Genomic DNA, 15,923 nt, shown 5'->3' with positions numbered 1-15,923 from the left:
ACAAAAATGAGGTTTTATTCCTAAAAGGTTCCAAATATACATCTACCGTACTTAAAAGTTAAATACAACTGAACCGTACTTAACAAATGTACTGTACTGGATTAAAACATTTGAGTTTCCAAGGATTTAGGCAATTTCAGGTCTCTCATCGATTAATCAATTTTCAAAATAATCGATTAGTTATCGATGTTGCTGTTGTACATCAGATTTAGTATTTATACAGCTAATGTTAAAATACTTACACCGCAATTTGATATTGACATCATACTTAATGCATACACCCCTAATATTCTATATTTACACTAACATTTAATGTTGTGAATTAATTTCATACTGCAAGTTTAAGAGGGACTTAAATGTTTACGAATAATTTGGAATAATTTTAGAAATTCATACTTCCAAGCTAGCTTGTCGATTAAACAGAGTTTGTCGGGCAGCTTTAGTTATGTATTTATTATTATTCAAATCAATCTTACTGACAATGTAGATGCACTCATGATCAAAAGCTTTGAGCACACGTTTAATTGGCGCTGAACTTTTGACATGAAAGCGTGCCGAGCATTTCAAACGAGAAAGTGCCTGTTTTGCTCCAGTTAGCAGCTGACCCACATCTCTGCGTTCGTGGGAGCCATCTGCCTCGAGCGGCGCTAGCTAACGCGGGCATCACGTTGAGTCAATCTGAGTGTGTGCCACAACCCCCCCAAATGGGATTCCCGCGCTCATGCTAGCCAGGTTAGCCTCCTAGCTGCTATCGTGCCACCCCCAACAAGTTGCAAATTGGGGTTTCAAGCCAGGGTTAGGGTTGCTAAGTTGTGTTTGTGTTGCCAAAGGTGAAGAGGAAAAAGTAAGAGGTGTTGGGATTCCATTTTTTTTTGTTGGTTGTTGTGATTCTGAGATTGTCCCACATCAAACCAGGTTTGAAATTGGGGTTTCAAGCCTTAGTTGGAGTTTCAAAGTAGGGCTTCAAACTAGGGTTAGGGTTTCAGATAAGGGTCTCAAACCAAGTTTAGGGTTTCAAATAAGTATTGAGGTTTCAAATTGGGGTTTTAAGCCTGTCTGAGTAGTTCAAAGGAGGGTTGTGGTTTCAAGTAAAGAATTCAAGCCAAGTTTAGGGTTTCAAATTAGGGTAGCAAGCCTCTGTGAGAGTTTTAAACAAGGGTTGTGGTTTTAAATTCAGGTTTCAAGCCATGCCTAGAGCTACAAATGACATTCAAACATTCATTGAGAGGATTAGGTTTTCAAATTAGAGTTTCAAGACAAAGTTACGGTTTCGAACTATGGTATTTATAAGCCTGTTTCTGAAACTATGGTTAGGGTATGAAATTGGGTTTTCAAGCCTGGACTATGGTTTCAAAAAGGATTTCAAGTAGGGCCCGGCGGGTTAAATGGTTATTTTATACATGATATATTTTTTGAATTAATCGACTGATTTATCTGTAATCGTTTTTTTTTGTTTGCCAAAAATAGGCATCTGCCTAAAAAAAAACGTCCGTCCGGCCTTACTTTCAAGACGGGGTTAGTGTTTCAAACAAGCATTGGGGTCTCAAGCCAGAGGTAGGGTTTCAAATTCGGATGTTTGAGGATTTTAAAGAAGTTTGGAGTTTTAAATTAGGGTTTCAAAACAAAGGCTAGTGCTTCAAATTAGGGTTTCAAGTTTGGGTTTTAAAAGGATATCAAGCCATTGTTAGGGTTTCAAGCAAGCATCAAATAAGGCTTTTAAGCCTGTGTGGTTGTTTCTTACAAAGGTTCCAAGTTGGGTTTTTCCATCGTGCATTTGTGTTTCAAACAAGGGTTCCGGTTTGGAATGAGTGTTTGAAGTGCTACTTGCTCCCATTAGCCGCGGCGCGTGATGGTGGGTGGCCATCCGCCTGGAGCGGCGGTAGGTAACGTCAGCGTCCCATCGAGTAAGGCCCGTTTAAGAAACATGAATAATGTTGTTAAGAATCTCGCGAGCCTCCTGGCAGCAAATGAATATTCACTTTGTAGCTACTTCAAAGCCGGAGCGTGAATATGATATGAAGATGTCGATGAATATGGATCAGCGCCGCTGCATATTGATGTCCGGCGCGCTTGCGTTTGTTTCAGAGTACCAGCTGACGAGCGCCGACCTGACGGCCCTGCAGACGTTCACGCCGGCGGGCCTGGTGCCCGGCAACATGGCTGCCTGGCAACAGCAACAGCAGCCGTCCGTCGCCCAGCAACAGACGGCGCCGCCCATCAGCCTGGCCTCACTCACCAACCTGGTGTAAGGCGCTCAACACACGCACATACGAACGGACTGTGAACTTTACGAGGGATTGGGGGGGTTTAAATTAGTATAGCAAACTACAGTTAGTGTTTTAAATTTAAGGCATCAAATCATGGTTTGAATTAGGGTATCAAACTAAAATGAGTGTTTTAGATTCGGGTTTTAAATTAGAGCAGGAAACCTGGGTTAGGTTTTGGATTTGCGTATTAAATTACTCAGGGTTAGAGTTTCAAATTAGAATATCAAACCGTGGTTTTAGATTAGGGTATTCAATTTGAGTTAGGGTTTTGAATCAGGGTAGCAAATTAAGGTAAAGGCTTTGAATTAGGGTATCAACTATTGTTTTAAAAAAGGGTTTAAAATGAATGTTATGGTTATTTCCAGTATAAAATGAACATTAGGGTTTTGAATCAGGGTATCAAACTAGGTAAATTAGTGTCTGAAAGTACAGGTAGGGTTTTCAATTTAGGGTATCAAATTAAGATTAGGGTTTGAATCAGTCCATCAAATGAAAGTTTGATTTTTTTAATTAGGGTAGCAAACCAGGGTTCGGGTTTTAAATTATGGTATTAAAGTAGGGTTAGTGTTTAATTAGGGTATAAAGTTAAGGTTAGGATTTTGAATTAGTGTATAAAACTTCTGTATTTTTGTTTGTTTGCTTTTATTTTTTTACATTCATTTATGTATTTGGTTAGTAAACTGATAAGTGTTTTAAAATGGAGTATCAAATTAAGGTTAGGTTTTTAAATGATTAAATTAGAGTAGTAAAATAGGGGTAGGGTTTCAGTGCAGGTTTGGGTTTGTAATTTAGGATTTCAAGCCTGGGTTAGGGTTTCAAATTAGCGTTTCAAGAAACCATTAGGGTTTTGAATTAAGGTTTCAAACTAGGATTAAGGTTTTATGACGTTGTGACGTTTCCTAATTTGGGTTTCAAACCTGGTTTAGGGTAACAAATTAGGCTTTCAAACAAGAGTTCAGGTTAAAAAGAATGTTAAATGTCAAATTAGGGTTTCAATTTTAACCAAGCCTAGGTTATGGTAGCAAGCAGTAGTTGAGCTTTCAAAGGTCGACAAAGGTAGGGTTTGAAGACCAGGTTATGATTTTCAAATTAGGCTTTGAATCTAAAAGTTTGAGTTTCAAGTCAGTGTTTGGGTTTTAATTTGTGTTCTGAGTCTGTGTTAGGGTTTTGGTTGAAAATATTTGATTCCATATTTATGCTTTAAGTTTCTGGTTTTTAAAGTAGGGTTGCGTGCCAGGTAGTGACAGTGTTTATATGTCTAGCGTCCATGTCACTGTTTCTATTAACCACTGTTGTCATGAAAACAGTTTTGAACGTAAATTAAGTCCTAAAACGGCTTCAACTAACCTGCGTTAGCCGTTAGCTTAGCTTAAGTCCATCCAAGTAGTTTGTGCGTCTCTAAGGTGACCCGTTTTAGCCACAGTCTCTGCTACTCTGCTCACTTTGCAAACAGGCGGCCATCTTTGGCTGCATCAGTGACAAACAAATGAGGTTGTGCCCCCCTTCCCTCCCCCCACTTGTTTCCACAGCATGTGGGGTTCAGACAAACAGAGTGCAGAGATGGTTAACTGCATCTCCAACATTGCTGCTAACCTCAGGTGAAGAACAGCCACCACACCGACACGCTCGCTCGCTCGCTCGCTCGTTCGCTCGTCTTTGTCTCTGCTGTGTGGCTTCTGCAAAACCGTACACGCCCGCTATTGCTTCATACCATGGTACCCGGGGGTCTGTGAGCTGGAGGAGTGATACATTCCTCCTCACCCAGGATAGGTGAAAATTTGCAATGTTGAAACCACATAAAAAACTATAATTCTACACACACAGATGCTCACACTACGACAGTTCTCAAAGAGGCTTAGTGTGCTTGTTTCACGTTTGCATTGAAACTGACACATAAAAAGAAGAGAATTAAACATTGCATATTCAAACACCCAAATTGTAGAGTTGGGGTCTCAAAGTTCATTGACGGGCTAACCCAGGCATGGACAAACTACGGCTTTTTAATCCGGCCCGCCTAACCTGTCGAACCTTGTCCCTGCAGTTTGAAAAATCACTGCACAAGGAACGAAGATAACACCAGTACAATTGTTTATCTTTGTTCCTTTGCTTCACACTAGTTTGTAAGATTGTTTGCATTATTTATTAGTAATAATGTGTTACATCTTTATTTTGACTCCATCCTCATTTGGTTGAAACTATGGATGTTGAGCATCCATGTTGGTGTAATTGTAAACCTTCAAACAACTGTTATTTTAACACACACCACTGTTAATACTGTTCAAATCAATTAAAAAAAGATGGCTTAAAAATGTGCACGACAATACATCACATCGCTTCTCCCACTACGAAGCAAAGCATTCTGGGTAGGACGTCTGCTTCTGACTCTGTCGTTAGCGCTGGAGCTAGGCCGCCGCTCTGAATTCCATCACTGTCACCGCCACGCTGACTCGGACCTTTTTTGCCCGCCGTCATCCATCTACATGTTCGGCATGAGGATGGGGAGCGTGTGTGCGTGTGTGTGTGCGTGCGCGCATGTGCATATGCCAGCAAACGAGTGCATATTAGCCGCTGATGTGACATATTAGAAAGTTCCCTCCGGCGGCCACAGGCGCTAATTGGTAGGGTGAAATTGGCGTCCGTCACGTGGAGCTGCAGGCGAGAGACGAGAGAAAAAAAAGTCCCAACAGCAGTGTCGAAAGATGAGCCTTCGTTAAAAGTTGGTGCGTGAAAGGTAGCACTTTTAGGTTGGATCATAAAAGCGTGGAAAATGGGAAAGAAGGAAATTTGATGGTGGTGGTGTTGTAGCATCATGTATGTTGAGGCATGGCTTATGACTTTTGTGCTGCCACAATGTAAACAATGACTGCTTTTGCGTTGTTGTTTTTTGTATTTTAACTTCATACTTGGAAAAATACCATTTTTTTTCTAAAAAAAAAAAAGCTACAAATGTATTGTTGTAAAATTACAAATTATTTTCTGAAAAAAAAAATCAGACTTTACTTTTGTTAGACTTCTTTTTCATTTTTTAAATGACTTGAGTCTGGTAATATACTATTACTATATACTATTATACCTAAAAAAAAAATACAACCATTTTTCCAAAAACATTCTCCAAAAATTACAAAATGATTAAAAAAAAAATGACACAAATAGTTTCGTCCTGTAAGATTAGGACTTTTTTGCACAATAAATATACTTTATTGTGATACAATTGCAACTTCAATGTCACAAAAATAAGACTTTATTCCCAGCAGATTCAGATTTTTATTCCCCCATAGAATTTCATCTTTATTCCCATGAGATTGCAACTTTCTCACCTGTAGATTTTATTTATTTATTTTTTCTTCAGTGTAGCCCTGATGTCGCCATTTCGAGTAATACAAGTTGACCATTTAGGTTCAGTGAAATCCAGAAAGGCTTTTTTTTTTTTTTAAACACAAAAGTGTATATGTTAATTCTAAAAGTCTGTCTTTATTTTAACTTCTAATAAAAACTTAAGTGGTAAACATTATTGTTAAAAATGCACTTCCAATAACAATAAAGTGGCAAAACCACTTGTCATTTTTTTCTTGGGCAGAGTTGTTAGCATCTGCTGAAAGTAACTAATAAATTATATTAGTACTTACTTTTACCATCAAGTAATCAGTAAAGTAACTAAGTTACTTTTTCAGGGTAACTGTGCACAGCATGTCTCACTATTTTTTTCTCTCTGCTGCCCCCTACAGGCCGATGGCTCCCCTCCCTCAGGGCACAGCGCTGACGGTCAACACCAACCCTCACGTCAACATCAAGTCTGAGCCCGTGTCGCCCAACCGGGACCGCAGCACTCCCTGCCCCACCTTGGGCGGCGGCGGTGGCGGCGTTCCAGTCCACGGGCAGGTGGTGCCGTCGTACCCCATCACCGGCCAAGGCCGCTCTCCCGTCGACAGCCTGAGCAGCAACGGCAGCTCGTACGACGGCAGCGACCGGGACGACGCAGCCACCCAGGGTCGGGGCGGAGGAGGGGCTGGGAGCTTCCACCTCCACCAGCAGGCCAGCGTCCAGCAACCCACCATGGTGCTGCTGCGGCCCGCCTCGGCCGAGCCTCCGGAGCAGGACAACGTGAAGAGGATGAGGTTGGACGCGTGGGTCACATAAAGTGCCGGTGCCATGCTTGGCCGGGCCGGGTCGGACAGAACCAGTTGAGGCTCGCGCCCCCCCCCCCCTACCCACTCCCACCCCCAAATCTCCTTAACACACACACACCAGCCCCAGAACTCCTTCTCACACACACCCCCACACACACGCACACACACCCACACTTGAGCATGCTTAACACTTGGGCACACACTCACATTCACATACACTACTCACAAAACGTTCCGGGCTTTGGGGTGAATTTTCGGGATGAATTTATAGTGCATAAGAACCTTTTCAGATTAACTTAATATGACCTCGAAACTTTTGAACTCTTGAATGGTTCAGTAGTTTTTGCACTGTTTGCTGGTCTCAACAGGTGGTTTGTTTTTTTTTTTCCATAGATTTCCAATTCACTCCACATTTTTGCCTTTCGGTGACCCTTCCAGTATCTCAGTTGCAACCTGCTGATGACACTGACACTAAACTCGGTATGGATGGATGTAAGATTATGATTTTTTTTATCACTTATTATTGTCTCTTTTTTTCTTGGGGAAATGTTTTAGCTCAAATTAGAGCTTCTTTGACATAAAAAATATTCTACAAAAGATTACAAAAACTTTTATCTTATTCTTGTAAACTGATTGGGTTTTTCTAGAAAAAAAACCCAAAACATACAACAAAAAACATATTTTTAACTTTATTAATTTAGTTTATAGTGTCAGTTGCAGGTTGCAATACAGATGCAGAGAGACTGGAAGAGTTGCAATTTTCCTTTTTCAGAATTTGGATTTACTTTGAAATTTTCAGTCAAACACCCGTGATCAGCAAATTGTGCAAAAATTACTGCAACATTGAACAGCTGGACATTCAAAACTTCAAATTAAGTTCACCTGCAAATGTCACAGTGCATTTTAGGGTCATCCTTAAATCACACCCCAAATACCCAATTCCCAAACTTTTTGTGATCACATTTGCGGGTAGATTTCATATTACAAAGATAAAAATATTTCACTTTGAACAGCAAGCCGGGAAAAAGCCAGCTCTATTGTGTAGTGCAAAAGGGGCTAATGAGGTTTCCCAACATACCTTGCGTGCGCTGCTATCGCATTCGCGTCTCAATCCATCTCCAGAGTTTAACAAGACAATGAAGGAAAAGTGTGCCCCCTTCTCACGGGCAAAAAGACCCTCCAATGCTAGACTGACGAGTGTTTAGATGCTTTCACATTTGGTTTGTAAGCGAGCTGGTTTTGAATCCAAGCGTAGCAAAATGCATTGTGCTCTTCTCTGATTGGCCACAAGAATGTCAAAAAGTTGTTATGCTGTACTAACTACCTTCATCGATAGCTTAGAATAATTATCTGGTCACTAAACCAGCAAATAGCCAAGCCCCGTAAATAACCCCAAATGGCCAAGTCCCCCTAAGTAAGTCACTTTCGTGTTCAATTTGGACACATTTCCCTGAAAACGTCCTGTTAAATTTCAGACGCGGCCACTAAGATGGCTGCATCCCACTAAAACGGCGGACTTTTTGTTCTGTTTCAAGCGGGAGTGGCCAAAAAGACCAACTTTTTTGTCACGAATCTGACTGCCTTCTGCTTCAACTTCAGGAATGACTCCCTTAAAATGGTCGCGTCACAGCTAATTGCCAGACTTTGTGTTTCGTGTCGAACTCCTGTCCCCAAACTGTTCGACTTCCTGTTTATTTTTTGGCCAAAGTCATCCAAAATGTACTTACTTCCTTTTCAGTTTCCGACATGATTTCTCCATCCCCCAAACCGGCCACTTCAAACCAAAATGGCCGACTTCGTGTTAGATTTTTTTTTTTATATGAATTCCCCAATGGCTGCTTCAAATAAAACCGGCTGACTTCCAGTTCAATTTTTTTCACGAGACCCCATAAATGGCAGATTTCCTGTTGAGTTTCAGCCTTGAGCCCCCATAAGTGGTCTACTCTCTGTTAGATTTCAGACATAAATCCCCCAAAATGGCCGCCTTATGGTTCCATTTCAGGTATGGCCGCTTTTCGGTTCACTTTCGGACATGAATCTCCAAAATGGCAGATTTTCTGTTGGCTTTTGAATACGAGTTCCAAAACAATGTCAATTCCTGCTCAATTTAACCTGCTTTTGTCTCGTTATCACCCATGCTAACCACAATCCAGTTTTAGCACCCATGCTAACCACAATCAAATTACCCCAAATTTAGCACATTAGCACTTAACCGTCTTCCTGTTGACATTCTTGTGACCAATCAGAGAAGAGAAAGCCATCATGTGTTTTTTGCCGCTGTGCGTTGCTGCATTTTGCTACTTTTTGTGTTTTTACCTTGTCAACACTAATTGACATTGCTCACAAATCAGGCAGCAGAGACATAAATTAATTCATCAATTGATAAGTTAGCTAATTAAGGCGGTAAAGCAGCCTTAATCGGACTGATTTTTTCGCTATGGCAACAACAGAATCAGGGAGGACGACGAGACGTGGTAACTCCTGAAGTGAACCACATTGGGGATCTGTACATAAACGTGTGTGTGTGCGTGTGTGTGTGTGTGTGTGTGTGTGTGCGTGTGAAGTTTGCTTAATAATAATAATGATAATAATAATAATAATAGATGACGACGACCGCGTGCACGCCACAGGGATTGTACATAGGAGTAGTATTTGGCAGGAAGTAAGAGCAGAAAAAAAAAACCCAGATTCTCAGTGAAACTACTTTTTTTATGAATCTTTATGGCTGTGTGTACAATATAGAAAAGTGTAGTTTGTCAACAATGCACCAGAGGGCGCTTTAGGGGCAGAAAAGGGACTCGAAGATGATGGAGCGCACTTTACACACATAAAGACATTAATCACATTATCAATGCAAAGGTTCCATCCGTCCACGTGTTTGTGTACTTTTTGACGTTTTACTATTAGATTATGGAGTTAACAACTCTTTGATTTGGGGCTTTAATCGTGTCAAGTGCAGATTTGAATAGTTTCCTTATTAATATTAAGTTATTTCCCCAAAAGGCATCAGTCCAGTCATGGTGCATGTCAAATTAACTCCCTGGTGTTTTTTTTTTTTTTTTGCCTAAACATCTCCTCAGGATACCTCTGCTAAAATCGGCCACATCCTTCGTTAAGCAGATCACTCAATTCTACGCCTGAATTTTTTTGGGGTAATAAATCTTTCTTGTTTTGTTAAAAGAAAATGACTTAGGCCGTTATTTTACACACACACACAGTATATAAATCAAGTCTCACACACACAGCTTTGCCCTGTCAATCATCACTCTGACGACATCATCCTCCTTTCCCATTAAGGTTAATTGACTTTTTTTCCAACATATCATAGCATTCAATCCCACTTAAAATGGTTTCTGTTGCCATGGCAATGCAGTTGGCAACATTAGCGAAACATTAGCACTGCATCTTTTTGTTTTGATGAATCTATCTGGACAGTGTGCGATGAGGTCCTTGTTTCATGCGGTAAATGAATCATTCTCAATTCATTTTCTGCTGTGTTATTGTCATTATGGGAGTCTGCCTCAAGCCATACGCGACGTGGTTGTTGTTACCTGTGCACTTCCTTTAGGGGGCACCATAATCACTAAAAGACAATCATCTTCAAACCCCACCTGCTACGGAAAGCCGTTTGAGCATTTGTTTGCAGGTCCTTGATATCCAGCTTGAGGTCCATGTACTAGTACGTTCTTTGTCCTCACTAGTACAACAATTCAGTGCACTAATAGAATGACTGTCTCATTAGAATCATCTTTCAACTACTAGTGTCACATTTGTCGTATTAGTTTGAAGTCAAACCTTACAATTGCTCTGCTGTACTAGTAACACTACTGGGCCATCTAGTAGAACAACTCTCTTACTAGTAACCTTTTTCTCTACTAGGTCGGTGTATTGTCTTACTAGTGAAGACAACGAGTGTACTAGTACTTGTACCTTATTCAATATCCTCTGTATCCATCTTAAAGTATGTAGTAGTTTTCTTTGTCCTCACATGCTAATATTACTTGACACTATAAAATCTTTAACTCGACCTGTAGAACTCAGATGTCAACTAGTCAGTCACTGTAAAACAACCATCGCCACATATAAAGTACATGGAGTAAAAATGATACATACAAAAGCAAACACGGTTAAAACTAATTAATATAAAAACAGTAAACACCATGAAACAACAATGCCAAGTCTCATGCTGAGTCAAAAGCCAAAGAATAAAAATGTGTTTGAAGACTAGTTTTAAAAATGTACAGAGAGGCCGCTTTCCTAACGTTTAGTTGGAGGTCATTCCAATGAGAGGGACCGGCAGTGGAATAGGTTAGATCCCCGTTGAGCCTCCGCTTAGTCCTTGGTACCTCAGTGATTTTAAATTGGACCGGCAAATTGGTACTGTTGTTATAACCATCTTTTTTTCTTCTTAAGCAACTGGTTAAATTCAAGCCTCTCCTTTCTCAGCAGCACTTAAAAACTGTAATCCATGCCTTTGTTACATCTCAGCTGGAATACTGTAATGCACTTTATTTTGGAATCAACCAGTCAAGCCTCTCCAGTTGGTCCATAAAAATAGGGGCAGCAAAAACAATGAAAACAGAAGGGGGCCCAAAATTGAACCCTGTGGAACACCAGCTGTTTTTCTTCACTAGTAACATGTAGTTGTCCTACTCATATGCCAAAGTTGTCCTAGTAGTGTACAGAAATGTCATGCTGTAGTGGGAAAAAATACCAGTAAGACAGAGGTTCTACTACTTGCATGAATTGTCTTGTGAGGACGAGCGCGTACTAGTACATGGACATCAAGGATGTGGAATAAATGCTCAAGCAGCTTTAAAGCCATTTGAGCATTTATTCTACATCCTTGATGTCATGCTAGTATCTTAAAAGCGGCATTAGTCGTCGTAAAACATGATTAGTAAGACACAGTTGTTCTTCAGGGGTTATTTTACTAGTTAGGACAAACTAATGCCAGTGCATGGACCTTAAGATGGTTATCAAGGATATGGCATAAACACTCAAATGTATTTCCACACGCGGGCCACCAAAGCTAAAACATTCGCTATCCGGTGTTCATTCGTGCTGGTGACAGTCTGTTTTTTATGGTGATATTATTATGAATATAAATTATCATCATCACGACGAGGTCATCGACGTGATGTAGACTTTCTTTGTGTAGCTTAGTTTTTATTTGATGAATATTCTATAAATATATTTTTGTTTGTTTGGGGAATTTTTTTTGTTGTGTTATGAATAAACGTCGCACGTTTTTTTGACGCACAAGTGAGCGAGGATGTCACTGCTGCATGGATCTAGAGCAAAGGGGAATACAATGTAAAATCAACACACCGTCGTCACACAAATATATTCAAATAAAAATGAAGAAAAAAATTATAAAATAAAAGATAGCTAATATATTGTGTTGGGCTAGTCTGCTTTTTTTGTTGTAAAGAAACTTTTTTTGTTGGAGAATGATATACAATTTGTGTATATTTTCATAAATAAAAGTATGCACTGATATGTTATTACAAAATCTATACTGCTTTTACAAAAAAAGTGTTTGTTATTGTACCAAAGTATCCGATGCTCCCCTCTTCTTGCGCCCCCCTCGCTCCCCTTTTTGCGTGTTTTACCGTATTTTATATATTAAATAGACAAGTTGACCTACACCATATTTTGTCGCTCTTTTCTCTTTGCTTCATTCTTTTATGGTTTTATATATATATATATATATATATATATATATATATATATATATATATATATATATATATACACTGTTTTTTTGAAAGTATAGGTACAATTCAAACCGCTATCTAGCACTTAAATATTTACACTTAATTATGTTGTTTAGGACCAAATGTTACATATCGTCGCTGTCCTGTGAAAAATACATTCGTTTTTTCATGTTTTCTTATTTTTATGTGAATAGTGTATCCACATTACCGAAATCGCATTCACGTGAAAATGTTTTTTTAAATCCCAAATTGGACATACGTGTTTTTCACAGGACAGCGATAATATGAAGGTTTGTGCATAATAAATGAAAACAGAATTTGTCATATTCACTTAAGCTATATTTGCTGTATTCATTATTGCCTGCACATGTTGAAAATGAAAAATTTCAAATAGTTTTTGTTGGATTAAGTGAAGAAGGTAAAATGGAAGTGAACCTATTAACAAGTAAAGTCTTTATTTGGCATATTTTACCAAAAAAAAAAAAAAATTATTCAATGTACACATGCTAAATCCACATTAGCCGGCGAACGGGCGCTTTAGTCAGTCATGTTAATTGTTCCCTCTACATATGCCGCAATGCTACGGAAGCAGCATTGAGGGAGCCAGATCATACCTATATGTAAATGAGCCCCACTGTTGCATCACAGAAGGGTGAAAATGCAGAACAGCTGGCTCACACACACATTTTCTGAAATAGGCAGCGAACGAAAAATGTACTTGATGCTTTAATTTCACACTTGGCCAGCACGCCAGCTTTATACAACAATCACTTAAAAAGTCAGCGTGACACAATATGTCCACTTTGACTTATTTTGTATATTGTGAAATAATTTATTCAATGTTGCAATGAAAAGCCAACATTGAATATAATGGTAACATTGTCCGTTCTTATTAGTACGTCATCGATAGCAGAGCCAGGCCTAAAACCAAAGTGGACAATCCAGTGAGCTGTAAGGATCCAGAGAGAGGAATACCTACAGAGGAAAAGAAATAAAACCTCAAATTAACAATATCCGATCTTATGTAACAATAATTCACAATCGAGCAGCTGTTACCTTTCACTTCCACCATCTTGGTGGCCTTGGCCGAGTGTCCGGCTGCTACGTTTTCCACAAGGCAGGTTAAATTTTGAAAGGTTCCCGGCACGGAGGGAATCCACGAGAGCCGGTTTTCATGCACGGAGATGTAGCTTCCCAGAGGGAAACCGCCCTCGAACGGCCACCTCACGGTGCAGTCCACGTTCAATTTGCATGTCATCAAGCACGTGAACGTGCTCAATCGACCCGGAAAAACGTCATCGGGCCCGTTGATGCTGACGTTCCACGGTCCATTCACTGCAAAAAATATTTTTTTGAAAAAGATGCTAATGTAGGATAACAGTGTGTGATGCAACCCCCGTGACAAATTAGGAATTCAAAAGAATGTTCAATCTGTCCCGCATTCTTTAAATTAGATCTGAACAATTAATCAAATTCAAATCAACATTGCAATGTGGTAGAATGCAAGCTTGAAATTGCAAATGCTGCCATTTGAAAAAAAAAAGCTTCAATTTATGTATTTATTTATACAGTCTACATACATTTAACAAAATAAATAAAAACTGAATTGGGAAGTAGAGAACACTTTTGTTTACAACCGCCATGTTTTTCCACGTGGACCGTCCGCGTAAATTACAAATTTTTGCAGTACAGCCAATGTGGGCAATGCGCAGATCGGCGTGGTTACTGAAATGATGTCATTTCAATATGATAAAAACCCATAAAAGAATTATCGCCATAAAGAACTCGGGCTCCTGATGTACTTACTGCTTAGCAGGTAGCCCAGACTTGAAACGCTACTCCCGTTCCGCATGGTCACACACTTGTAGAATCCGGCATCAGATGGTAGCAGTGAGTCAAAATGGAGCGTAGTGTTGTGGACCAGGTGCACATGATCCCGCCAGACCACCTTCTGTCCATCTTTGTACCAGATCACCGGCCCCACAGAGGGGGCGGGAGGTGCGCGTCCTTCAACGTGGCAGACGAGATCCACGGACCGGTTAAGAGAAGGGACAGCACCGGGTGGACTAACTTGTACTGACACTGGATCTGGAAATATGAAACGTCAAATTCAGCATAGACAGACCTGACAATACAGTGGTAAAATAACAAATATTTGTATAATGTGTTGTTTAATGAGAAAGTATCTACATAATACAGTAATTTCTAGGAATATACAGTAATTACATAATCTGTCTACATGTGTTGCTCCAACATTTGTGTTCAAATATGTTAAAGCTTAAAGTTAGTTAATTGCAACACTGATGCTAATTGTTAGTATATGTCTATGGAGTTTTGCATTGTTTGTTTGCATTAAGCTAACTGGACTTTAGTTTGGTCAAGTTATGTGGTTGTTTTAAATTCACAAAATGTATTTCTCTTAGTTCTATGTTTATTTTGACAGTAAACAACTGGGATTGGCATTAACCCACTTGAAGCCTCTTTTGTGAATCTCACTTTGTTGTACATAGGAATGAAGTAGGCTCGCTGTGTTGTACTTACTTTCAATTTTCACAATAGTCTTCGTGGTGCTGGAGTCTCCCGTATTTTTTCGCACCGTGCACTGCAGCTCGATCGAATGGTGCAACCCATCCGGCGTCCAGGTGAGCCTGCTCCCAGTGAACGTGCGGCCCAACAAGGACCAGGAGTAAGTGCAGTTTGCCAAGCAGTTGGACGAACACGTGAATGTTGTGCTGGACCCTGCGGTCACTCTACCTCTCCAACCGATTTGCAATTTGAAGCCTGATGCCTGTCCACCTGCGTGACAGAGATAAAAGATGGAGATGCCTGTTAGACTCGAAAACAGTTCGGTGCTTAAGACTACTTTGAGTCAGTGATTCTCAAAGTGCAGCGCGTGAGCTTCCTCTAGAAGTTGATTAACTGAAATAAGTGATCAAACTGTTGGGTATAATGTTACGGAGAGGCTAGTCAACTTTTAAGTCTGCAACAAGGTTAGTCAACTTTTAAGTACACACCATCCACATTTTTTGGAGCTGTCTGTGTTCAAGCATTTATTTAGGTACAATTTTCATTTAACTTATGTGATTATAATAATAATAATACACGTTAACTGAATCATCAAGTACAGTTGTTCAATGTTTAAATGTTACTTTCCAATAATATTTAAATTGCTTTAAAAAAAAAAAAGTCATATGATCGATTACTCGTCCAGCCCTATTTAATATCAATATATACAATATGTACATTTTTTGAGAATATACTCTCCTACCATTCAGTAGTACCAGCAGCAAGACAATGTAGCTGGCGACCATCTTCTCCCAATGAGGACTGGTTGTTGTGTTGTGGTTGTGGAGTTCCAACAGAATTGGTATTTTGTATTCAAAGAAACCTTACATATAGCAACTGGCCACACCTTCATTTTCACAACAAACTACCGGATATTGTGCAACATGATGTGGTAAGTGGAATTTTCCCATAGGTGAGCCTGAGCAGTGACGGGAAATGAAAGTCCGGGTTGTAGCAATGCATAACGAGAACGTTCAAGTCGACCCACACAAGAGGGCGCTATCTCTGCTAATAGAGCTTGAAGTGCGACACAATACGCACACACCCAACAATATAAGAATGCTAATAATAACATTTGGGTGACAATTACATAATGGGACATTTCACGCCAGAGTAATTTTACATTATATTAGAAACAATGACGCATATTATTATTATTATTTATTATTATTTCCTAGTTTATCGTTGCATTGCTGTAAATGGAATCCTTCCACTTTGCACTTCGGTTTTATTGCAACAATTCT

General features: G+C 39.7%; 2 protein-coding genes across 6 annotated transcripts in view; one reads left to right on the top strand and one right to left on the bottom strand.

Moving 5' to 3' along the window:
* mef2d (myocyte enhancer factor 2d) overlaps window positions 1–12,048 on the top strand; it is a 79,550-nt gene extending 67,502 nt beyond the window's left edge. For 3 of the 5 annotated variants that reach the window (XM_086037795.1, XM_086037791.1, XM_086037790.1), the window contains 3 exons: window positions 2,086–2,245; window positions 3,797–3,865; window positions 5,993–12,048. In XM_086037795.1, coding sequence (XP_085893921.1) covers window positions 2,086–2,245; window positions 3,797–3,865; window positions 5,993–6,404 — 641 coding nt within the window. In that variant the 3' untranslated portion in view covers window positions 6,405–12,048. The remainder of the gene's footprint in view (window positions 1–2,085; window positions 2,246–3,796; window positions 3,866–5,992) is intronic. The other 2 variants (XM_086037792.1, XM_086037793.1) reach the window with 1 other exon arrangement.
* Window positions 12,049–12,550: 502 nt separating this feature from the next.
* On the bottom strand, window positions 12,551–15,636 carry LOC147143300 (titin-like). The gene is made up of 5 exons (XM_086038343.1): window positions 15,383–15,636; window positions 14,656–14,910; window positions 13,921–14,202; window positions 13,171–13,449; window positions 12,551–13,089 (listed from the first exon to the last, which is right to left on the bottom strand). Exons 1-5 carry the CDS (start codon window positions 15,423–15,425, stop codon window positions 13,007–13,009), a joined length of 942 nt encoding a protein of 313 aa, XP_085894469.1. The 5' UTR covers window positions 15,426–15,636; the 3' UTR covers window positions 12,551–13,006.
* Between the last annotated feature and the right edge of the window lie 287 nt (window positions 15,637–15,923).

Source organism: Filicampus tigris, chromosome 8 (assembly GCF_054856515.1).
Source record: "Filicampus tigris isolate MCC_2025a chromosome 8, RoL_Ftig_1.0, whole genome shotgun sequence".
NCBI lineage: Eukaryota > Metazoa > Chordata > Actinopteri > Syngnathiformes > Syngnathidae > Filicampus > Filicampus tigris.
Note: the sequence above shows the minus strand (reverse complement) of the source record. Positions and strands in the feature narration are given on the sequence as shown.